Source organism: Peromyscus californicus, unplaced genomic scaffold (genome assembly GCF_007827085.1).
Source record: "Peromyscus californicus insignis strain IS unplaced genomic scaffold, ASM782708v3 Scaffold_5__1_contigs__length_169319896, whole genome shotgun sequence".
NCBI lineage: Eukaryota > Metazoa > Chordata > Mammalia > Rodentia > Cricetidae > Peromyscus > Peromyscus californicus.
Window position 1 is genome coordinate 35521113 of NW_026294573.1, and position 26243 is coordinate 35547355.

Below are 26243 nucleotides of genomic sequence, written 5' to 3' on the forward strand. Positions count from 1 at the left end.
TTTGGTAGCTAAAAACATAAATTGTGGGTGTCAGGCATGATGGCACATACCTGTAATCCCCGTACGTGGAAGTCAATGGTAGGGGGAATCTTCAGTTCCAGGCCAGCAGCCTTGGCTACATAGCAGTTCAAGGCTAGCCTGGGCTACAAGGAAGACCAAAAAAACCAGAAACAGGGCTGGCAAGATGGCTCAGTAGGTAAAGGCACTTGCTACCAAGCTTGCCGACCTCAGTTTGATCCCCAGGAACCACAATGGAAAGAGAGAACTGACTTGTAAGTTGTCCTCTGACCCCCTCTCGACTGTCCATACCGACACACAGTAACTAAACCAATAAAAACGTAACTAAAAATTGTAAAACAAAACCAAAAAGAGGCTCTAGAAGCGGCCATGGGTTTTAAATGCCCCGGTCTTCATCTCGTTAGCTCTAACCTTGGGCTTTTGTTTAATCACTAAATATCAGATTCCCATAAGAGTAATGACCCAAGAGTGAGATGCAGCCTCCCCTGTATCTTTATCCGGGTCTTTTATCGACTTACCGCCGGGAAGACAGAACTTCCAAACAGGACCTGTACTCTGCATGCCTCTGGCTCTGTGCCTGGCTTCATTTGTGCATTCATTCATTTAGCAAATACATCCTGACACCAACTATATGCTAAACCGAAGAGTCCAAGCCACGTTAGCTTAGCGAACAGAGCAGGAGTGAACGGCGGCGGCAGCAGCGGCCGTGTTGCTGGGGAGTGTGAGCAATGCACGTTTGTTTCTAAAGTAAGGGTGGTTGATATCTACGCCGATGGTTTGGACACCAGATAGGGTATGGAGGCGGGCCAGGCATCCCCAGGTGTGCGGTGTGGAGACAAAAAGCCCCCTTCACGGAAGGCAATAGCAGTGGTGTTTTCAGAGGGGACCTGGGTTTCTCTGAGAGCAGAAGCTAAAAAGAACACTTCCCGAGGAGGCTGCAGATACAAAGGAACGATGGAATGCGATGGAACCTTAGAGTAAGGAGCAAAATGAGAGAAAATTAGGTCAAGGAGATTGAGAGCAGTGAGTTGAAGATAAGAAAGCTACCAAGAGTATCGTGGGGAGAGTGAACAAGATTAATAAGTAAGATGTGAGGCCAGCAAGGTTGGGAGTGATGTTGGCCACAAGGTTGCCCAAGAACTGATCCCACCTGCCCCCAGGGCTGGCCATTAGTGCTCATAGCCACAGCCTGCCTTCAGGAGTTCAAGTTTGGTCCCTCAGGAGCTGCAGGCTGTCTGAAATGGTCTGCTAAAGCTTGCTTCCCATGTGGGAAGAGCTCAGAGACAAACGTCCCATGCCAGCAGAAGGGTGAGCACTCCTCTGTCATTCAACAGAGATCTTGATAAGTTACTGTACAGTAAACCAAATGTTGTGGGGGCTGGGAAAATGGCTCAATGGTTAAGAGCACCCACATCCAGTGGCTCACAACCGGGAGTAACTCCAGCTTCATGGAATCCAATGCCCTCTTCTGGCCTCCATGGGCACTCACACACATAGTACACACGTAAATAATAAAAATAAATCTTTTTAAAATGTTGTGAATAAGCTCCCATACCTGCGAAGTAATGTGTGCTAGGGAGGAAAAACGGTACAGCAAGGGCTGCTGTGGAGGACACTGCATGTGTAAGAGGACGATGTCTGCAGGACTCCCTGGGAAAGCGATGTTTCAGCAAGGGTTGAAAGTGGTGACGTAGAAGCCCCATCCATCCCTATCCAGGGCATTGCATCCCACCCAGAACCCTAGGGAAATCTCAGGCTCAGGAATGTGACACCTGAGTCAAGAAGGTGCCTGCCCATTAGTCCTAGGAGACAGCCATCTGGATGCCTTGGAAGAACCAGATCCTGGTGCTGGGGTGTGTGGTTGCTGAGCTCCCATGAGCCTTCTGGACATTGAGTTGATTAAACTCGGGTTTTTATCTCTTTTAGCTGGGTTTGGGTAGGTGTTCTGTGGAAACTGTCTGATGTACCGTGTGGTGTTTTATAGCTACCAGATGTGCAGGTGCACAGAGACTTAAATGCTCAGTCTAAGTTCATGAAGAATTCCATGTGAAGACAAAGGTATGAAACCAGCAACTTTTAGCCCCCAGAGCCCCTTGAGAACCAGGCCAGTTGAGAAAGGCCTGTAAACATGGACCAGCCTGAAGTGCTGCTGGAGGAGGCTGAGTGTAGCAGCGCTGTCTTCCCAGCTACTCGGGTGGCCAAGCCAGGAGGGTCACATGGTCAAGGTCGGCCAGAGCTACCTAGTTATAGCTGTCTCAGCAGCAACAGCAAAGAAGCATGGAACAAGAAGGGAGAGGCAGCCAGAGGTAAATCTACTGATTCTAAAACAGCCATGCGAAGTTCTGCCTTATGCCCAGTGCCATGCTGGGGATTCTGTGTTACCTCTTCCTCATAACAGTCGTGTATATGACCTCATCCATCTTACCTCATCTCTTTCCTGGTTTTACGAGTCCTCTACATGCTGATGGCTCCCAAGTTTTTATCAAGCCAAATCCTTTTTCCCACACTTCAGAGTCATTGATCCAGAACCTTCTTCCCTTGGCTGTGTTTTTGGCTTCTCACAGTTCACATATCTAGAACTAAGCTCCCATATTCATAGCCCCGCCTCCCAGAATCTTTCTTACCTCAGAAAATAGCAGCTCCATCTTCCCAGTTGCTTGAGTGAAAAGCCAGCACGTCATTTCTCTGACTCCGAAATAGAACCATCAGCAAGCCCGGCTGGCTTTTTCTTAAGTGCAGTATCCCAGGTCCAACCTCCTCCTGCCTCCAGGCCATCAGCATCCCAGGTCCAGTCTCCTCCTGCCTCCAGGCCATCACCCTGTCCAGACAGCCTCCCCTACACACCACGGCTGCTCTCTGCTCACATGCTTGCTTCCTGGCATACACTAGTCAGCTTTCTGATGAACTTCAATGGAGGAGATGTTCATTCTTGCTCATGGTTTTAGAGATTTCTGGTCATGGTTGCTTGGCCATGTCCTTTTGGGCCTGTAATGAGGCAGAACCTCATGATAGCCCATACATAGTGAAGCAGAGATGTCACCTTGTAGCAACTGGACAGCAGAGAGGAAGGGGTTAGGATCCCAGCATCCCCTTCAAGAACATGCCCGAGTGGATCTAACATCCTTCCACCAGGCTCTACCTCAAGTGCCCTCACCAGGGAGCGGGCCTTTAACACATGACCTTCAAGGAATATTTAAGAGCCGAACTATAGCCTTGACCTCCACATAGAGGCAAAAATGATCCTGTTAAAAAGTGAAGTGATGTTGTGATCTGAACTCCTGTGGTCAGGACCTTCTGATGGCTGCTCGGTTCTCTTAGTGTGACTCAGATGTTACAAGGCTCTGAGGGGTGGAGGTCTAGAGTAGACCCTGGGTTCTTACAGCTTCCCTTCAGGTTTATTATTCCATACTAGGTTCTGTACTTGGGTGCCTCGAGTCCCCCAGGCCCCTTCCTGCCTCCGACTCTTGGCATGTGCGCATCCCTTTAATAACAGCAGAGGCTGCTCCCTTCCTTGCCCATTTACCCACTCTTGGCTCCTGCTGATATTTCCTGACCACCCACCCCTCTCTCTTTTCCCTACAGTGCTGGGAGCTGAGCATAGGGTTTTACCCATGCTGGGCAAGCGTTCTGTGGATGGACTGTGACCCAGCCTTTATTTTACTTCTCATCTTGAGACACTGTCTCACTCACTAGGGTTTGAATTTGGGCTCATGCTGCCTCTGCCTCCTGGGTATCCAGGTTTGTAGACCTGGGCCAACAGGCCTGATTCCTGGTCACCGTGTCGTTTTTTCTCTGGAGTGCTCACCACTGTTGGATGCTCCGCACATCTTGTCTCCTGGTCCATCGTCTGCCCCCACCCACCCCGGAGAGCACAGGACCACTTTGTTTCCTCCTCTGCTGTTGCCTAGCACCTGTTGCTTAGTGATTGCCCAGTACGTACTTGAAGGATGGATGCGTGAATTGGTGGATAACTGCATGAAGGAGATGTTACTTAAATGCTTTTGACAAATGAGAAGATGACAGGGGTGGAGCAAGCAAATTAGTCATGTCAGAGAATCGCCTCAACCCCCACTGACCCTCCCCTCCAAGCACCACTCTTCTTACATCTCCACTCACTCCTTTGTTTTGTTTTGTTGGGTTTTTGTTGTTGTTGTTGTTTTCGAGACGGGTTCTAGTTTTGGTGCCTGTCCTAAATCTCATGCTGTAGACCAGGCTGGACTTGAACTCACAGAGATCCACCTGGCTCTGCCTCCGAGTGCTGGGATTAAAGGTGTATGCCACTGCCACCCGGCTCACTTACTCTTAAAAGAAGTCTATTTTTTTTTTCTCTAATTTATTCTGTTGCTGTGACAAAGCACTGACCAAAAGCAATTTGGGAAGGAAAGTGTTTATTTCATCTTACACTTCCAGGTCACAGTCCGTCACTGAGGGAAGTCAGGGCAGGGACCTGAGGCAGGAACTGAAGCAGAGACCACGGAGGAACACTGCCTCCTGGCTTGCTTCCTCTGGTTCATGCCAAGACGGCATTTCTGAGTTGGGCTGTGTCAGGCTGGCTGCTGAAGCTAACTCGGAGAGTTCCATCCTTAGTCTGGGGAACTGTAGACTTTATAAGGGCAGGAATGGGCACTGGGTTCACAGGGGTATCCACAGTGCCTAACACAGTGTGGTGGTACCCAGTGAACAGTGCAGCAAGTGTTTGGTAAATCAGAGAGGATAAGAGCAAAGTGGATCACGGTGCCAGCCTTTACTAGGAAATCCAGTGAGGTCTGCTTTTTAGGAAGTAGATTGGTAAGAAATGACAGGTGGCTCCTGCCTTTGCCTATTCCCGAGTTCTGTCTCTGCTGGAGGGTCTCTCGCCCCATGACCTGCTGTCCCAGTTATAATGACTTCAAAGAACCCAGCATCTCTTCCATACTTTAATGTTGCATGAATCCTAAATGGTCTTATAATAAAAACCCGGAGCCAGATATCAGGGTGAAAGCTGAAAGATCAGAGAAGCAGAGCAAGCCACAGCCACCACCTCCTACCTCACCAACTCCTCAGCCTGAAGGAGAGTGAATTCCTGTCTCCTCCTGCCTTATATTCCTTTCTCTGCCCAGCCACATAACTTCCTGTCTCAACCTTCTTAGTGCTGGGATTAAAAGTGTGTGATCCCAAGTGCTGGAGTTAAAGATGTATGAAACCACTGCCTGGCTCTGTTTCTCTTTTAGACTGGATTAATGTCATGTGGCCCAGTGTGGCCTTGAATTCACAGAAATCCAGACGGATCTCTGCCTCTGCCTCCCAAATGCTAGGATTATAGGTGTGTGCCACCACTGCCTGACCTCTGTGGCTAACTCTGTGGCTGGCTCTGTCCTCTGGTCTTCAGGCAAGCTTTATTACAAGCAGTATATTACCACACTTTAAAAATCGAGGGGGAGAAGATAGGATGGTTTTCTCTTGGCTCCAGGCAAAACAAAAGTGTGAAACTAAAGATGCAAGAAGACAGCAGAGAAACGCTCCCCGAGAATACAAGAAACACAAAGTTGTAACCTGGCTAACAAAAGACATGGTTCTTTTTAAATGATAACTTTGAAAGTGGACAGGTAATTGAACGTCTGTAGAGTCCAGTGGGGTTCTTCTACACAGGGGTGCTTTTGTTCATTTTTACCTTGTGGGTTGATCCACTCACAGTACTTAGGCTAGCCATCACCTCAGACATGTGTCATTTCTCTGTGACAGAAACATCCCAAACCCCTCCTCCGGCTGTCAGAGTGTGTGATACGATGTTAACTCTGATGACTCTGTGTACTAGAACACCTGAGCTCACTTCCTGTCTGGCCATGATTGTGTACCTTTTAATCCATCTCTTCTCATCCTCCTCCAGCCCACCTCACTTGTCCCTTGCTCTCCCAGCCTCTGCTAAGCCACTTTGCTTCCATTTTAGATGCTGCATGTGAGTGATGTCATGCAGGGGAAATGTAGAATTTGGTCTTGACTGTAGCTCACGTGGCCAGGGCCAGGGCAACACAGTTCCAGGACTTGGCTAGGCTCTCTGCTTCGTGTGTGCTAGCCTGTCTCACAGCCACTGTCCAGAGACTGCCTCTTGGACATCTTGATACCTGGGTGGCCAAGACCCAAAGAGTGAATCTCCCAGGGTCTCTCTTTATACAGTGGTTCTTGGTCCTGACTGAATCCTGGGGTCACCTAGGGATCGCAAAAAATGACAGACGTCTGTGCCCCAGCCCTAGAGATTTGGAATTCACTGTTCCAGACTGTAGCCTGGGCAGCGGGAGTTTTAAATCTTCCCAGGTAGGTCTAACATGCTGTGGAACTGAGAGCAACCACTTAAGATTCCACTCCCTATCTGAGAAGCTCCCCCAAGTAACTGTCACCAAGAATACGTGCCTTACATATAAGCCATGTGTGAACACAGTGAGTCACTCCTGGGGCCTGACCTCTCAGGGGGGCTGCTATACTAAGTCAAGCTTGGAACTTCCCTGACTATTCTGTGGTATTCTATGTGCCAGGGTCAGAGCCTTGGAGGGATAGCTCTAAGCTGTCACTGTAATCATGCCCGACTACAGACTAATCTATAATGTAGGACCAGGGTAAAGGACTTGTATTCAAATGTACAAAGAGCTCTTAAAACATGACAGTAGCCGGGCAGTGGTGGCGCACGCCTTTAATCCCAGCACTCAGGAGGCAGAGCCAGGCGGATCTCTGTGAGTTCGAGGCCAGCCTGGGCTACCAAGTGAGTTCCAGGAAAAGGCACAAAGCTACACAGAGAAACCCTGTCTCGAAAAACCAAAAAAAAAAAAAAAAACACGACAGTAAGAAAACCACCAACCCATTTTAAAAAGGGCAGAGGACCAGAACAGATACTTCATGAAAAAGATGTACGGATGGGCCTGGAGAGATGGCCCAGCAGTTAAGAGCGTTTGCTGCTCTCATAGAGGACCAGAGTTTGGTTCCCAGCACCCAGGTCAGGCACCTCACAGCCACCCATAACTCCAATCCCTGGGGCTCTGACAAACTCTTCTGGACTCCACAGGCCAGGCACCTGTGTGCATGTGCATACCTATGAACACACTCATATAAATAAAACAAATCTTTAAAAAAAAGACATACAGATATCAAATAAGTATGAGATAAGTATATAAAAATGTACTTACATTGTATGTCTCAGTGAAAAACGGTTTAAACAACGAAAGACTATCACACACCCGTTAGAGTGACCAAAATTTAAAAAATGAGAGTGAACCCTGACACTCTCCAATGTGGGCAAGGAGGTGGGACAGGAATTCTTCCTTATTACTAGTTCGAATGCAGAACGTTCTGGCTGTGTTGGCAGTATTTGGCAGGACTTCCTAAAGCCAAATACGGTCTAACTAGATGTGCTGGTCACCATCCTCCAGGGTAGTTACCCAAGTCAGTTGAAAACTTACGTGCACACAAAACCTGCTCATGAGTGTGTATAGAAGTGATGCCCATGATTGTGACAAACCAGAGCAAGGTGAACAACTGGTACAGCCAGACAGTGGGATGTTCTTCAACAGGGAAAAGAGAGGAGCCGTCAGTCCTCACAGAGACATGGGGGTAAAGAAGCCAGGCTGAAGGTCTGCATACTGTGTGGTTCGAACTACATGACATTCCAGAAAAGGCCAAACTGTGGCGACTAAAGAGGACCCAATGGCCCCAAGTGGAAGGGAAGAGAGGAAAATGATGAATAAGTCTGTATTTGCCAAAACCCAGAGAACAGCAGTTCTCAACCTGTGGGTCATGGCCCCTTTGGGGGTTTCATATCACATATTTACATTTCTCTTCATAGCAGTCGTAAAATTACAGTTATGCAGTAGCAACAACATAATTTTATGGCTGGGGGTCACCACAACATGAGGAACTGTATTAAAGGGTCGCAGCATTAGGAAGGTTGAGAACCATTGCAGTAGAACCTTATTACACAAAAAGTGAATTCTAAGGAACTGTGGGCTTTAATGAAAATTATTGATTATGATTCATCAATTATAACAAATGTACTATGTTAATACAAGACATTAGTAATGAGAGGAAAATAAAGTGCATAACTGGGTGGTGGATTCGCACGCCTTTAATCCCACCACTTGGGAGGCAGAGGCAGGCGGATCTCTGAGTTGGAGGCCAGCCTGGTCTACGGAGTGAGTTCCAGGACAGCCAGAGCTACACAGAGCTCAGAAAACAAACAAACAACAATTAAAAAGCATATTAATTTTTAATAATCAGGGTGGGGTGTAGATTAGCAGGAGAGCATATACTTATAATACAGGGACCCTGGTTCATTCATTCCCATCACCAAACCAAAATGAGCCTACAGTTCCAGAGGGTTAGAGTCCATGATTGCAAAGCAAAGGCTTGGTGGCAGGAACAACTGAGAACTCACATCCTGATCCACAAGCAGGAGGCAGAGAGAACACTCCAGGAATGGCTGGAGTCTTCTGAAACCTTAGAGCCCAGCTCCAGTGACATACCTCCTCCAACGAGGCCACACCTAATCCTTCCCAAACAGTTCCACCAACTGGGGACCAAGAATTTAAACATGAGCCTATGGGAGCTATCTCATTTAAACCATCACATTGCACTCCCTGGGCCCCATAGGCTCATGGCTATATCACAGTACATTGCATTTAGTGCAACTTTCAGGGTCCCCACAGTCTTTCAGTCTCAGCACTGTTTAAAAGTCCAAAGTTCAATGTTTCTCCTAAGTCTCAAAGCAAGCTCTTAATTGTAACCCCCTATAAAATAAAAACAGCATATTACATACTTCCAAAGTACAGTAGCACCAAATATACATTACCATTCCAAAGGGAAGGAATCAGGACGTAGTTAGCAAACACTGGGCCAAAGCAAGACTGAAAATCAGCAGGGCAAACTCCACATTACCACAGCCTTGTGTTCCCATCTTCCTCCTGCTCCTGCCCAGCTGAATGTCTATATTTTCTTACTCACAGAGTGATGATGTCATCCACCAGTTCCACAGAGTGATTGAGGACTCAACAATAATGTAAACTAAAGGAATCAGGCTCAAACCGCTGGCAGTGCTCAATGGTTGCTGATTGCATTCCTTCACCATCTCTTGTTCTGCTTCTCCAAGTAGCTGAGAGTAAAGTGTCCTTCCTCTTGGTAACCAATGCCACCCATTAATGCAGGCCTGCTCATTTCTCTCCTGGGCGGACGCGTGCATTGCTCTGCCTATGAGTCCTTCCATACAGACTCCTAGCAGCAGAACCAAGATTTGTTCTCACAGATTGCACAGCATTCCAGACGCATGCACACCCTCTCTCTTCTGGCCTTTGTATATATTGTGTCCCCTGCTGAGAACGCCCTTCTGCCCTCCCAGATCCCTAGGATAATTGCCTTATCTCCCCACACCCTGTGCATGACTCTGCTTGTGCTTATCCTTGAAGGTTTTTTGTTTTGTTTTTGTTTTTGACTTATCTTCTTGCCTCTGGGTTATCAGCATCTCGAGAGCAAGAGCCAACATGGAAGCATCAGTCTCAAGTGTTGTACTTCTGAACCAATTCCTCCAGAGCACCTTGGATTTGGGGGGGTGGGGCTGAGCACACCCACTGAGGGCCCCCTTCAAGCAGAGTGGTCTTTAAGAGCCCTCATTTTATTTTTAACGTTCTGTGCTCTATTCCATAATACATAGGTGTTGTTATTATATAGAATTCTCCATCATGTTTATTTAAGTGTATGAGTGTTTGCTTGTGTGTGCACCATGTTCATGCCTGGTGCCTGTAGAGGTCAGAAAAGAGTGTTATTTCACCTGGTACTGGAGTTACAGATGAGCTTGAGCCTCCATGTGGGTGCTGGGAATTGAACCTGGGTCTTTGGATGAGCAGCCAGTGCTCTTAACTGCTGAGTTATCTCTCCAGCCCCTCAAGTATATTTATTACTCCAGTAAATATACCCACTTTGAGAAGCCTGGACCTAGTGGACTTAGGGACAGTGCTGTCTGGAAATGATGATAAGGACCCATCTGATCCTGCATAGGAAAATCAGACACAAGTCTTTTTTTTTTTTCCTTTCAGAGCTGAGAACCGAACCCAGGGCCTTACGCTTGCTAGGCAAGCGCTCTACCACTGAGCTAAATCCCCAACCCCCAGACACAAGTCTGTACTGTGACTTTAAATAAGAATCTGTTGAGACTTAGCCCTTCTGTGGTGCTCGCATAGATGCTGGGGTGCCAGCAGATGACAAGCTTGTGCGTACAAATGTTGGTCTATCAAGCAAAAGTCTGGAGCTGGCAAGTGGCTTAGAAGAATTCAGGTAACAAACAAGAAAAGAACGGTTATTTTCCTCTGTATTAGTATAACTCTGACCATCCAGACGGAGCTAGGAGCAGGGAGGTGGAAAGAAGTCAGCCTTCCTACAGCAGGAGCTGTGACTGACAGGTAACTTCCTCAGAGTGCTCTGTTCTACCTGCCAGCACTCTATCTTCCCGCCAGCCCTCCTACTCTCTTAAGAGCCACAGAAACCATGCAGGAGAGCGTGATACTTGGTCTAGTCTTTAAGATTCAGCTGTGCCCAACCTTTTCACACTGCGACAGACACTGTCATCTACGAATGTGCTGGACCACATTTACCAACATTATGGGATGCACATGCCCTGGGGCCGCATGCTGAAACATACATTCTTAAGTCAGTGCTCTTTCTACCAAAGAAACTGAGGGATTTGTAAACAGGAGGCAGCCCAAGGGCTCCTGCAGAGGACTCAGGTTTGGGTCCCATCACCAACTGGCATAACCATCTGTCTGTAACTCCAGTTCCTGGGGATCCAACATCATTTTCTGACCTCCATGGGCACCAGACATATGCACAGATATGCATGTAGGCAAAACACTCATACACATAAAAAAAAATCTTTAAAAAATTTAATGAAAAGAGCAGGGCTGATGAGGTGGTTCCGCAGGTAAAGGCCTCACCACTGAGCCTAATGACCTGAGTTCAGTCTCTAGGACTGACATGGAAGGAGGGAACTGATTCCTGCAAGTTTTCCTCTGACCTCTACACACATAGCTCCCCCTACACACCCACAATAAATAGGTAAGCGCGCTTACCTTAGAGTGAGGCTGCTCTAGGGGCATGCAAAGCCCCAGCTGCTTGAGTAAACCAGTTGCTGGGTTTGCTGAGATTGGGTGGGTGTCTCTGCCAAATATCTAGGTGGTGGGTGGAAATGCTTAAGGTGTTAGTTTACTATCTAGTTCACACACAGATCCTTCTCTCTCTGTTTGGGCTCAGGAACCTTTCTGGTCTGTGTTGTCAGATACATCGTTCGTGAAAAGTTATCCCACCCTGTGGCAGGAAAAGGGTGGCAGTGTGGTGACTCTCCTCTGCGCCGTGTCTTTTTGGAGCCTGTTTTACAGCAGCAGAGCAGGACCATTTACATCAGCCGGTGACATCACTGCTCAGTGTGAGCCTTCCTGATGTCCCCGAGTCCTGGCTTCCAGTAACTCTCACGGGTTGTGACTTCTTTGCTAGTGATGCCACAGACGCCACTGCCACTCAGAACATCTGGGGAAAATAGGAGTAGAAATGGGTTTTTCTGGTTGCGTTAAGTTCATCATCTGAAGTTTTGAGCGTGAACAGAGAGCAGCACATCTAACCGCATCTTCTGGCGGGGCTGCTTTCGAGGCTTACACAAGGCTAGATTAGATCATAGATCTGCTGCCGGGCACTTGGCTCGCGCTCAGTGTGTTAATTCCCTTGCTCTTTTCACTACCACCCAGAAGGAGGGTGTGTTCATATTTTTAAAGAACTGAAGTGTGGAAACAGAACTGATCTGGAGCCGTTGCAGCAGGCCCCTGGTGGAGCTTCTGTGAGAACTGTCTGTGTCGCACAGGCCAACACACAGGGAGGGCTGTGGCGAGCATCCTGCCATCCAGGATGAAGACAATGGCCAAGCCCCCAAATGAGGCTACACTACAGTAATGTCAGCTTCAGAATCCCCAGTTAAGCAGGAGCACAGACAAACATGGTAGAGAGATGCATGTCTGCACAGTGACAGCCAGGGTGGAGTAGATTGACACCCACCACCTGTGGCTACTGGAAGAAACTGAGGACAGTCCAAGGACAGCCAGCCCAGCACGCCCTTATTCCCAGCAGAGGGCCTTGTTACTATGGTCACAAGGTCGGAGGGACAGCAGTAGAAAAGACAGGGACTGTGCTGTAGCTCTATGGTAGAGCTAGACCGCTCACCAAGCATGCAGGATCTCAGGACTCGACCCCTAGCACCAGAGAGAGGGACAGACAGACAGACAGACTACCCTTAAGGAGAAAAGGGTCATCTGGGTGCCTAAGAGGAGCTATGATGGCATTGAGTTATTTTCTTACACGAAGACAGTTTTAGTGGGAAAATTCAAATGGAAATGTTTAATAATCAAATAAGATGGCCAAAGCTAAGCAAAGCTCCTTCTACCATTTCCGGGTCCCACGGTTGTCCCAGAAACAGCTCTAGTCATTGGAGAAGCTGACCTTCAGGAAGGAAGAGGAACGGAGGAGACAGTGCTGAGGGGCTCCCCGACCCCTGCCGGGCGGTTGGCTCTGACAAAGCGGTGGGTTAGTGTTCCACTCAGGCCTCTCTCATAACTAGTGTCCAGTCCTCTGTAGTAAGATGGCTCCAGGAGTGGGTCTGTTGGTTACAAGATGTCCATCACTGAGCTGTAGAGTCCTTGAGACTGACCCTCAGGCTCTTTGCCCCAGCCATCACCCCCCTCCCTCCCACTGATTAGCTCTGCAAGTCAAAGTGACTGACTGTTCTTTGTCGGATGGCTTGGTACCTACACACTCTGTGCCACATCCTGTGTTAAATGATCTAGGACAGACATGTCTCCTACTTTTTACTAACATGTTGATGGTACAAAATGATGAGTTCCGTTGTGATGTTTTCGTACATGTAAATAGTTTTATTATATTCACCACCTCCTCCCCTCCACTGTCCTCACCTCTTCTGGGCCCTTCCTCTTTCCAAATTAGGACAGAAAGCTGTTTCAGTGAACACCTGCTCATGCCTCTGTTCTCTGCACACACTTGCACTTACATGCACATAGCACACACACACACACACACACACACACACACACACACACACACACTTTCCTAATTAAAAAAAAATCTTACAGTTTAGTAACATGCCTCCAAATTATACAGCTTGCAAGATGACACAGCCAGGCTAAAAATCCAAGCAGTGACGCCATTGCCTCCAGATACTTGTTGAGTGAGTGAATGAGAGCAAGAAAGGGGAGGAGGTGGGGCAGAAAGAGTGTTTGAAAACATGAGCTCTAGGATGAACTGTACTCTAAGTGTGTGGGGACCACAGGTGGGAGTGGGAGGAGTTGGCTTGGGGAGTCAGGGTACATCTCCCCACTCCCACCTTCCCAAGGACATCCCTTCTGCAACTACCCTGTCTCTGAAGCATCGGGAGTTTTTCTTGTTCTGATCAGTGTATGAACGTGCTCATCCTCAGAATGACGATAAAAACACATCACCACTCTTACCTCGCTCTCCTTCCAGCTGTTTCTGTCTCCCTTTAGAGCAAACTCCTCAAAATCGCCCCTGTTTTGACTCTACTCCATTGCTTCCTCTTAAACTCAGTGGAACCTGAGCTGAACACCCACAACCCCCCATACACACACTCCCACCCACGCCCACCACTGAATCAGCTCCAGGGAAGTTCAGTGTTCCAGCCCAGGGCTCACCTCAACAGCGTACCCTGTGTTGGTCACCACCGTCCCCTGTGGAACATCACACTCTCCCCTGGTTTTTGCTTTTTTGTTTTTGTTTTTTTGGGACAGGATCTCACTCTGTTACTCAGACTGGCATCAAACTTGTGTCGATCCTCCTGCCTCAGCCTCCTGGGAACTGAGATTCTAGGCTTGAGCCTCCTTGTCTGTCTCCACCTACTGCTCCATCCCCATATGCTTCTGGTCGCATCTCAAATGTTGATCTTCCCAATGCGCATGTCTGTCAGAAAGTAGCAATTCTCCCTTGCAACTGAATCCAGCCATGAGCCAGGTGCTCAGCCTGCCTCTGCCACCTCATTTTCCTTACAGCACTTATATGTTGCTTGGGAAGACCCCCAAATGTTGACTTCTGCAATACACCCGTCACTCAGCACAGCAGCTCTCCCTTGTGATTGAATGCAGACATGAGCCAGATGCCTAGCACCTGGATGAGAAGTCGGCCTGCCTCTGCCACCTTCTGTGTCTTACAGCACTTGTACGGTGTTTGAGAATGTGGCCAGCCCTCTGCTCCCCAAACATGCTTCTCACCCCAGCCTCACCAGATCCCCGGGATAGGAGGCTAAGGGTGAGAGTTTTTCCAACCCTTCGCTCCCTTTTTCCGGTGTCCTCCATGGAAGCTTCGGATTCCATATGTAGCCATCCTTCCGTTCACTGCCGGATACTTGGCCTGGTTCCCTGAGCGCGGCCCTTCTGATCAAAGCGGGGGAGTGGAAGTTGGCTTTTCTTTTGGGCTCCAGTCTGGTCATCTGGTCTTCCTCTGAAGAGCATGTGGTTTACACTCTTCACCCCGGGGACTTGTTAGTCACGTTCGTAGCACAATGGGTACTCTTAGTGAGTGAAATGCTCCGTCTTCCACAGTGAAAGGCCAGCTGCAGAACAGGAGAAGAACAAGGGCAGAGTGATCTGATCAGACATCTGGGGGCCTCCTGGCATTTGGAGTGAGTGCCTAGAGAAACTAACTATTCTGGCCTGAGGGAGCAGGCGACCATTAATCTTAGTGAGTTTGACCGCTATCTGCCCCAGAGGTCCCAGCCTGCTGTATGACTCAGAATCCTCAACACTCCCCCTATTCTTCTCTCACTGGGACATTCGGGAGGCCATTTCTAAGGCATTTTAATTTGGTAATAATTGACATGCCCTGCTATACCCAGTCTGGCTTTCTAAATGAATTGGTTAGCATTCATCATCCCTGATGCTTGACCACCTTGCACACCTAGGAAAAGCAAATTCCTGCCTACCCTGGCTGTCTCCCTCTTCTCTGCACTCCATCTGGCCAGCAGGTTCTTCTCTCCACCATGGATGACCCAAGCCTAGGCTTGGGCTGCCCCGTAGCCCTTCTTCAGGCACGTTCCAAGAGCTGAGAGCATGCTCTAGGGAGAGGAGAGATATGGCCAGAGGTCCATCTGTTGAGCATTTCATTCTGCAACGCACTGTGTTAGGAATGACAACTGCCATCTGTCTCCCAACGTCTTTGTAAACGTTCTGGAATTCAGAAAGACCACAGACACTCGGTACAACACTCGGACGGCCCTGAGGGTAAGGGTTCTGGAGACGTGGCATGAAGGCCAAAGCGCTGTGTACATACTTTCAAAGAGTGGGGTGAGGCCTTCTTGACCCTCATTGCTACCCGTATCCGGCCATGTCAACTGCTCCTGCTGGTGCTGGGCTCCAGGCCAGCTTCTGTAATCATGTTGCCGGCCATGTCACGTCAGTATGCCTGACACGGGCAGATGTAGCTGCACCGTCTTGGGTCCGGCTCTTCATCTTTCTGAGCCCCGAGAGTCTGTTTGTGATGCATGGCACCCACTCCCAGGGCTGTTGAGAGGAGGGACTGTTAGTCACTGCCCTTCATCCAGAAGCTTCCAGTAAGTTCCGTAATTGCACTGACGTCTATATTTCATTTCCCAAATACAGTTGTTTACACAGGAAAATACAGTTTTTCTCCTTTACGTTTGTTTTGTTTATCAAATAAAGTTTCAGCCCCTCATTTTGTGTTTGCATCTCATTTGAATCTCATTGGCAGGGAAGGCTTAAAAAATGTAGATTTCTAAAATTCTGCATCTACTTCACAAGCAGTCACTTACATAAGGCCCTGGACTAGACCTCCGTGGGTGAACTGGACTTGACACCCAGCAGATGATGTATCATCTTTCCTGGCTGTCCAGCAGAGACGCACACACCCACACTCCAATCCCTGCAGGGCCATGCTGAGGGCCAGCCTGCTATTGAACCACACCCGGGGGCGGGGGGAGCTAGCCACAGAGAATTGCCCAGTGGGGAGGGGGGAGGGCAGAAAGGCTGGGATTCAAAACCGGCAGGTGAGACAGCTGGTGGGGCCTGCAGTCCTGGTGTTCACTGGGTCGTTTACTGACGATGTCCTGATGTTTCCCAGACTGCAATGGAGCAGAACTGTGGGGGAGGACTGTGACTCCAGCACCACACTGAACACATCAGGATGCGGAAGCCTGGTGCCGTGGGATGATACAGTTCTAGTCACACAGCAGAGACAAGGCCAGAACCCGACCCTCCAGACACTGCTTGCTTTCTACCCCGTGGCTTCCTGAGATGGCCTCGTCTCCAGATCATAGCGCAGGGAGGCCGTCAGCATCCTTCTGGTTCTCAAAACAATTACAGGGGTCTTTGCGTGCCCATCTCTGTGCAAAGTGCGGGCAGAGGTCTGATCTCAAGAATTTGTGCTGTAGCGAGAGACGGTTCTGTGGTGGAGCAGGGCAGCTGGGAGTGAATGTAGGATAAGGACGGTGGGTTGGGAAACTCCCAGAGCAGAGAGGCAGGCAGCTCAGTCCGTGGGTCAGGGCATCACCCCTGTGAAGCCCACATCTGAGTTTAGGTTTAAAGGGCCTGGCATTCTCCACGAGAAGGACCAGGAAAATTCCAAACTGAATAGGCGAGCACGCTCAACTGAAAATCAGTCAGGGGGATCCATCGGTAGCTCAGTCACACACATTTGCTGTGTCTGTGTTCAGGCCACTGTGAATGGTCCCCATTGGATGGATGGTGGGGGTGGGGGTGGAGGGGATAAAATCAGAGGAGACTGGGCACACGGGGACGTGCCAGTGCCAGGAAGGTGTGAGGGCCAGTGCCCTCTGGATCTGTCAGAGCCTTAGCAACTGTGTCTAGTCCCAGGCACTGCCTCATGGGTGATCAGGTTTATACAAAGAATCTTTGAAACCAAGGGTGTTCCTTTTGTGGAGGCCAACAAGGGACCTTTTTACTGGACTCTCTAATAAGGAACTTGTGGGTCTCATTCCTAAACCCTGATGTGGAAAGAGCCTGAAATGCCTATCTTCAGGAAGAGCACTTCATTCCATTTTAGTCCCTGCAGCTCCTGGTGAATTGATCATCTACCTGCGGCTCTGGGTCCAGCAAGCCCTGACCTTCCTTCTCTCCCGCAGGCCTGCCGAGCTAGCCACCAAGTACGCAAACTTTTCAGAGGGAGCTTGCAAACCCGGCTACGCTTCAGCCCTGATGACCGCCATTTTCCCCAGGTAAGTGACCCTGTTCTGCGATGCCTGGACAGCGTGGGCTGAGACTCAACCGTGTGAAACGTCTGAGGGGGCTTGACCGTTTCCCCTCCCCTCTTTTTTTTTTTTTTTTTTTTTGAGACAAGGTCTCATTATGTAGCTCTGGCTATCCTGGAGCTTGCTGTATAGACCAGGCTGGCCTTGAACTCACAGATCCACCTGCCTTTGCCTCCCAAGTGCTAAAACCCATATCATTTTTTTAATTATTACACATAATTGTATCAGTATATCATAATTTTGTTAAAAATATTTGTTGCGGTTTAATTTATGCAAAATGTATACAATAAAATTTGCCTTTGGTGTCGTTCTGAACGTTTGACGATCAGTAGCACGTGCCTGTCTCCCTCAGATTCCCCATGTTGCTTTTTGGTGAGCTCTTCCCTCACCCTCTGGCAACCCCTGACCTATTTCTAGCCCTGCTGTGTTTCTAGAACGTCTTGTGAATGGAGTCATGGTGTGTAGCTTTCTGAGGGAGCGTCTGGCACTTGGTGGGATGTAGTCGAGTCCATGCATCTGTCGTATATACTGTTTGCGTCTTTTGGTTGCTGAGTAGTTTTCATAATAGAGATGTAACGCTCTGTTCACCCAGAAGTCAAGGCCATGTAAGGTAATTCCAACTTGAGGCAATTACAGAGAAAGCCACCAGGGCACTGGCCCATGGCTTAAGGGGAGGGAGAAAGCCATTAAAACACAGAGGATGGGTGCTGTATAAATACATATGTTCACTTTTCATAGTGAATGCCTAGAAGTCAGTGACTGGGTCCAGTGTCCTATGTGTGCCTCACTTGTAAGAAACTGCCAAGCTGTCTGTCTTTCAATGTGATTGTACCAGTTTTCTGTCCCACCAGCTGTAACTGACAGTCCCAGATGCTGAGTATCCAGGAATGGGGGTGGGGGGTAGTGGGAGGATTGTTATTCTCTCAATGTCTTTACAGGGCAGGAATTTTTAATATTGATGGAGTCCAACTCATCACATTTTTTCCTTTTATGTATTGAACTTTGAGTGTTGTATCTAAGAAATATTCTCAAACACAAGGTCAGAAAGTTTTTTTTTCTTGTTTTCTTCTAGAATTGTTATGGGTTTAACTCTTGAATTCAAGCCTCTGACCTGTTTAGAGTTCTTATTTGTATATAGTGGCATGTAAGAGCTTGGGATTTCCTTATTTGCATATAGGTGTTTGTTGGTTCCAAAATAGTGTTGGCAACCCCCACAACACACACATATGCATACACATACACACATATGCACATATACATACATGTGCATACACACTTGTGCACACATGCACTAAAATACCTTGATTTTATTGAATTATTGAAAATCAGCTGACATGTACGTTGCTATTTTGCTGATCTCTGTCTGTCCTTCTGTTACTAAAGACAGTTTTATTTCATCTTTTCCAGTATAGTAACCTCTCCTTTTTATCTTACTTATTATCATGGTGTGTATGATGAGTTGAGGCATGCCACAGCGTGCATGTGGAGGTGAGAGGAAACTTCAGAGTAGATTCTCTCCTTCCACCTTTATGTGGGTTCTGGGAATTGAGTCCATGTTCTCACACTTTGCAACAAACACTTTAACCCACTGAACCATCTCACTGGCCCTGGTGCCTCTTATTCTTTTTTCTTGACTTGCTGTATTAAGTGGACTCTTCAGTATGATATTAAATGATATGATTATTACATTGTTAGCAGTTTAATCAGCTCACCCCCTCAGCCCTTCTCCCATCCCTGGAGGATGTGGAGTAGATGTGGCTGGAACGGTCTGTCCTCTAATCACGTGACTGGTCCACCTGAAGTCCTCCCCATTCTGAGGCTCTCCAGGCACCCACCGACAGCCTCTTCATTAGAATAAAAGATGTTCCTGTCACCCCCAAAATTCCAAGGCACTTGGAGTTCTATGCTAGTTCCTGTCACTCAGAAAATTACAAAAGTCTTAGAAGCTCTGGGTCAGGAGTGAGCGCCAAAGACCAAACATTAGAGCATGAGACCCCAAATTTAGTAACAAAAGACCCCAGTATTAGAGCAGGAGACCCCAAATTTAATAACAGAAGACCCCAATATTAGAGCAGGAGACCCCAAATTTAATAACAAAAGACCCTAGTATTAGAGCAGGAGACCCCAAATTTAGTAACAAAGACCCTAATATTAGAGCAGGAGACCCCACATTTAATAACAAAAGACCCCAATATTAGAGCAGGAGACTCCTAATATCAGAGCAGAAGATCTCCCAATATCTGACCAGAAGACCCCAAATACCATAGCAGAAAAGCCCCAGTATTAGAGCAGAAGAACCCCCCGGTACTGGAGCAGAAGATGCCCAGTATTGGAACAGAAGAATACTGTAGAATAATTCTCCTGTACACTGTAAAGAATTGTTACTCGAATTGGTTTAATAAAACACTATTGGCCAGTAGCCAGGCAGGAAGTGTATGCAGGTAACCAAACTAAGAATGCTGGGAAGAGGAAGGGTGGAGTGAGGAGTCACCAGCCAGATGCAGAGGAAGCAAGATGAGAATGCTGCACTGAGAAAAGGTACCAAGCCCTGTGGCTAAACATAGATAAGAATTATGGGTTAATTTAAATGTAAGAGCTAGTCAGTATTAAGCCTGAGCTAGCAGCCAAGCATCTATAAGTAATATTAAGCCTCTGAATCAATTATTTGGGAACAGGCAGGAGGGAGAGAAACATTTGCTTGCATGTAGCACCCAACATGGGTACCAGATTAAAGTGAGAAATCCACAGGAGTCTGCTTAAGGAATATTAGAGAATTTATTAGGGTATAAATTGAGGAAATACACTCATGAATACAGAACCAAGTAAATAACTGAAGTCATCCTCTGTTCTGACTGGGAGCAAATCCACCTGGCAGTCTACTCACACCAGGAAGCAGGAACCAGGGAGAGTGTACCTTATGACCCTTCTCCCTTTCCTTTTAAGAGGTCACATACAATGGCAAGAAGCACCGCCTCCTTTGGGCTATATAGCCCAAGGTCATGGGTGGAGCAAATACCACTACAGAAGACACTCAGTATTGGAACAGAAGGCCCCCCTAAAGGCATGAAGGCCCCCCAAAGGCATGAGAGTAGGTGAACTTTCAGGGAAGAGGGGTTCATCAAGAGTGGGAGAGGGATGAGAGAAAGAGCGATCTGGGGGTGAAATGACCAAAGTACATTATATACATGTATGAAATGTCAAGGAATTAAAAACAAATTTTAAAATAAGAGGAAAATACCTCTAGTGTTGTTATCTTGAAGTTTTTAGGAACCAGGGGCAGAGACCTAAAAAAATTAAGTTACAGATATGTATTTTTTTTCTAACTTCCTTTAATGACTTTTCTTTGACTCATGAGCTCCTTGAAAGTGTTGTTTAATTTGTAGTTGTCTGAGGGTATGAATGTAATCAAAATATACTTTCTATGATTTTGATACTTTAAAAATGATTGAGATCTGCATTATGGGGCAAAATCTGATCCATCTTCGTAGATGTTCTTGAGAAGAGCATATTTGCTGTTACTGGGTACTCTACAAGTGATATCAGATGAGCCTGGTTGATAGTGTTTGTCAAACTGCCATGTCTCTACTGGCTTTCTATCCACTTAATTCTGACAGGAGTGTTGAAATCTTTATTCATCAGTTTTTGTTCATTCAGTTTGAAGCTGTTATTTGATTCTTGTACACTATAGTTATCATATCACCTTTCTAGATGTCTAGATTCTGTTGTTATTTTGAAATGTTTCTTTTTCACTAGTAATTATCCTTGTGAAATTTTCTTAGATAATGTCAATCATTGTAACTGCTCCACTTGATTAAAATTAGCTTTATCGACATATATATATATATATATATATATATATATATATATATATATGAAGAAGTATACATTTGTTTGCTCTTAAGCTGTTACATGTATGGTGGGGCAACAGTCCATCTTTGCTTTTAATCTGCTGGTATCTTTATGTCTTCATAATAAAGGTGGGTTTCTTGTAGACAGCACATAGTTGAGCCTTGCTTTTTAATACAGTATGACAATGTCTACCTTTTATTGGAATGCTTCTAAAATTATATGCCATTTATATATAAGTCATCAATATGGTTATGCCTAAATCTACATTACCATTAGTTCCTGTTTGTTTCTTTCTTTTCATGCCTCCTTTTGGATTAATTGCATACTATGATTTCATTTTACCCTCACTGTTGGCTTAATAGCTGTATTGCTTACTTTTGTTTTTAATGGATGTTTTGCATTTCATAAGATACATTTTTAATTTATAATTATTTTCAAAACCATTCATATAGAATGTAACAACCTTATGTAATAATATTTTCCATTCTTTGTGCTGTTTTCTCATGCATTTTACATCTGTTTATCCATCTAGCATAAAGCCACAACATTGTTTCATTTATTTCCTAACACACACATATATACATATTTTAAAAAATAAGATATTTTAAATATACAAAGAACTCTTAAAATTCTTCAACAAAAAAGAGCTACTTGGTTTTAAAATAGACCAAGAACCTATATAGGCAAGGAAGATATGCAAATGGCCAAGAAGCCTATGAAAAGTTGCTCAGCATGACTAATTAGAGAAATGCAAAGCAGAAGCACAGCAAGAAACCACCTTATACCCAGAGCAGCTGCCCAAAAAACAGAAGAGCTTGTAAGGTGTAGAGAAATTAGAGCCCTGTGCACTGTTGGGGATATAGGATGGTGCAACTAGTATGGGAAACAGTGTGGTCATTCCTAACGTCATTAGAATAGAATTAGCATGCGATCCATCAATCCTTCTTCTGGGTGCATAGCCAGAGTAACTGAAGTCAGGAACCCCGGAATCAGTGCACCTGAGGCCACAGAGTCATTGTTCGTAATTGCTTAGAGCTACAAGCAACCCAAGTGCCCATCAGCAGGTGAAGGGGGAATAAAACTGGTTCCGACAGTGAAATATTTTTCAGCAGGAAAAGGAAGCAACTCTGACTCATTGCAGTGTGAACCCCTGAGGATGTTACACCCAATGCAATAAGCCAATCACAAAGGGACAGATGTTGGTGATTCCAGTGACATAATAAATATATATTTCCATCTTCTGAACCTCTTTTAACTTAGTGTGTGCACACACATGTGCGTGCCTGTGCACAAGTGTTTGTGTGTGTGGCAGATCTGGTGGCATATGAACTCCTTTAGTTTGACTGAAAAAGTCTTTGTTACACTTGTGGCTTTGAAGGTTTTCCTGGCTAAATAACAATTCTTCCCACACCCACACTACCTTGGAGGACTTTAAAACAGTTCTAATTTTTTCGTTTTGTTTTTTTCAAGACCAGGTTTCTCTGTGTAGCCCTGGCTGTCCTGGATCTCGCTCTGTAGACCAGGCTGGCGTCGAACTCAGAGATCTGCCTCCCCAGTGCTGGGATTAAAGGTGTGTGCCACCACTGCCCAGCTAACAGCTCCATTTCTTTTTGTCACTACTACATGTGATTTTATTGAATTACTTAACAAGTGCTTGTTTGGGGGCTTACTATTTTCTTTTTTTATTTAAAGCTTGCGTAATTTCTGCTAAAAAGTTTTCCCTTCTTCTCTGTCTCTTCTTCTCTGTCTCTTCTTTCATAGAAGCATTTGCGTTTTCTTCCGCTGCTTTTGAGGTTTTCTCTTTACTGATGGTGTCCAGTGTGGGGCTTCACCTTGTCAGGGTGCTCTTTGTGCTCATTTGGCTGGGGGTTCACTTTGCTTGAGGGGCTCTGGGTTCATAATTTTGTTTTGTCTGATTTTTTTCTTTTGTAATATCTATAACTAAGCTTAAGCTGCAGTATTCGTAATTGTCAAAAGGTAGAAACAGGGCTGGAGAGATGGCTCAGCGGTTAAGAGCACTGTGCTGTTCTTCCAGAGGTGCTGAGTTCAATTCCCAGCAACCACATGGTGGCTCACAACCATCTGAAATGAGATTTGGCGCCCTCTTCTGGCCTGCAAGCATGCATGTAGGCAGAACAATGTATACATAATAAATAATAAATCTTTAAAAAAAAAAAAAAAAAAGGTAGAAACAATCCAAGTATACATTTTGTATATTTTTTAGATATCATGTTTTTTTAATGTTTTTTTCCTTTTCTTTTTATTAAGAGATTTTCTATTCGTTTTACATATCAACCACGGATTCCCCTGTCCTCCCCCCCCCAGCCTTCACCCCCAACCCACCTCCCATTCCCACCTCCTCCAAGGCAAGGTCTCCCTTGGGGAGTCAGCAGAGCCTGGTACATTCAGTTGAGACAGGTCCAGTCCCCTCCTCCCTGCACCAAGGCTGAGCAGAATGTCTCAGCCTAGGCCCTACGTTCCAAAAAGCTGGCTCATGCACTAGGGACAGGTCCCAGTCTCACTGCCTGGGGGCCCCCTAAACAGTTCAAGCTAAACAACTGTCTCACTTATCCAGAGGGCCTAGTCCAGTACCATGGGGGCTCCTCAGCTATTGGATCACAGTTCATATGTTTCCACTAGTTTGGCTAGTTGTCTCTGTACTTTTTCCAATCATGGTCTCGATATCTCTAGATATCATGTTTTTAATTTCTGTGAGTTCCTTTAGGTCTTTTTATGTCTTCCATCTCATTCTTTTTTTTTTATGTCCATGTTTTAATTTATTTTTATTTTATGTTCATTAGTGTTTTGCCTGCATGTATGTCTGTGTGAAGGTGTGAAAACCCTGGAACAGGAGTTACAGACATATGTGAGCTGCCATGTGGGTGCTGGGAATTGAACCCGGGTCCTCTAGAAGAGCAGCCAATGTTCTTCACCACTGAGCCATCTCTTCAGCTCTATGTCCGTGTTTTTTTCTGCTTAATGAACATGTTTCTAGTAGCTATGTGATGGCCTGAATAAGAATGGCTCCCATAGGCTCATATTTAAATGCTTGGTACCCAGTTTGTGGAACTGTTGAAGAAGGATTAGAAGATGTGGCTTTATTAGAGGAGGTGTGTCATTGAGGGTGAGCTTTGGGGTTTCAAAAAACCATGCCATTCCCAGTTAGCGCTCTCTCTGTCTGTCTCTCTCTGTCTCTGTCTCTCTGTCTCTCTCTGTCTCTGTCTCTGTCTCTCTCTCTCAGCCTTCTGCTATGGGTCAGATGTAAGCTCTCAGCTACTGCTCCAGCACAATGCTTACCTGCCTGCCATGCTCCCTGCCCTGATGGTCATGAATTCTAACTCTCTGAAACTGTAAGCCCTAAATAAACTCTTTCTTCTGTAAGCTAGTTGCCTTGGTCGTGTGTCTTATTACAACAATAGAAAAGTAACTGAGGCAAACTTCTTTTACATTCTTGTCTGCTAATTCTGGAATGGTTTCTATTGTATATTTTTCTGGTTCTTTACCTGGCAATTTTTATTGGGCATGATAGGTTTTTACACTTTGCTGTGCTAGATTTTGTTGTATTCCTTTAAAAGGCACTACATTTTGGTGCGTTTAGTTAAGTTACTTGGAAACAGTGGGAGCCCTTTAGGCTTGCTTTAACAGTGTTGGGCAGGTGTTGAGCAGTCCTCTCTGGAACCCTTTATCCTTCTGATGCAGTGCCCTTCTGAGAACACTGCCCCAAGACTCCCATGTCAGTAATTCCACTCCTGCTCATGTGTTCCCACTCTACTTTATGAGAATAGAAACAGCTCCTAGTCTGGTCTGAACACTAGATTTTTGTTTATTTATTGTTTTACTTCCTCCTGGTGGTTCTTAGGCCCCTGAGTGTCCTCTCACGTGTGTTCAGATCAGTACTTGGCTGAAGATTTGGGGGTGTCCTCTGCAGACGTTCAGAGCTCTCTGTGTCTCTCTCTCATCTAACGCAGTCTGTCCTGGGAGTTACAGGCTCTGTGGCCTTCCTAAATGTTGATGTGTGTGCTCACCTCAGAAAGACCTCCAAGCTCTGTCTAGATCCCGATTCTCACTGCAGGTTGGACACTGTCCCCACGCAGTGACCCAGGCCATGGGGCTCACTGTATTTCTTTCTGAAGACCATTGTTTCATATATTTTTCTAGTAGTTAAGTTTGGAAGATAAAACTTGTTCCTATATTCCGTGATAGCTAGCAGCAAATGTCCCCTCATTTTGTCTGTCTGTCTATCTATTTGTCTGTCTGTCTGTTTGTTTTGAAACAAGGTCTAATGTAGCATGGCAGGCATAGAACTCATATGTAGCTAAGGCTGGCCTTGAACTCATCCTGTGTACTGGGATGACAGGCATGTACCACCATGCCCAATTCCTCTCATATTTTTTTATCTAGCATTCCATCGGGTAGGTGTTCTATATTTTAATTAAGCAGTTCCTTTTTTGAGGGACAGTTTCCAAACTTCACTCTTAAAAGTATTACCTTATGAATAACCTTTTCTGTACATCACATTCAAGATTGTGTAGGGCCAAGTACTATTTCCAGATCAAACATCGTAAGCATTTTTAATGGTTATCTGCAAGTTGTCTTCTGTAGTGGCTTTAAAATTTGCCTGCATGTGTTAGTATCTGATGGCACTTTCTGTTTTAGTTACTTGTCCTGTTTCTGTGACAAAATACCCCCCCAAAAAAAGCAACTTAGGGATAGAGGATTTATTCTGCTTTACAGTTGGAGAGGATACATCCTGGCCTGGCAGGGGGAGTGTGGGGTGCTGGTCACATCGCATCTACAGTCAGGAAGCAGAGAGATGAATGTTAGCCTCAGCACTCTTCTCCTTTCTGTCCAGTCCAGGATCCCAGTCCAGGGAATTGTATCACTCATTCAGAGTGGGTCTTCATACCTCAGTTAACCTAATCTGGATCTCCCCCATCACACACACACACACACACAGATGCCCTGAGATTTGTTTCCACAGTGGTCCTGAATCCCCTGGAGTTGACAGTCAAGATTAACCATCATGACATGTGATGGCACACACCTTTAATCCCAGCACAGGCAGAGGCAGGCAGAT

General features: G+C 46.2%; 1 protein-coding gene across 5 annotated transcripts in view; it reads left to right on the plus strand.

Moving 5' to 3' along the window:
- Positions 1–26243, plus strand: part of St3gal3 (ST3 beta-galactoside alpha-2,3-sialyltransferase 3) — a 230597-nt gene that overhangs the window by 124708 nt on the left and 79646 nt on the right. For 3 of the 5 annotated variants that reach the window (XM_052718551.1, XM_052718549.1, XM_052718550.1), the window contains one exon: positions 17192–17284. The exons of the other annotated variants lie outside the window; for them this stretch is intronic. In XM_052718551.1, coding sequence (XP_052574511.1) covers positions 17192–17284 — 93 coding nt within the window. The remainder of the gene's footprint in view (positions 1–17191; positions 17285–26243) is intronic. 5 annotated transcript variants of the gene reach the window in all.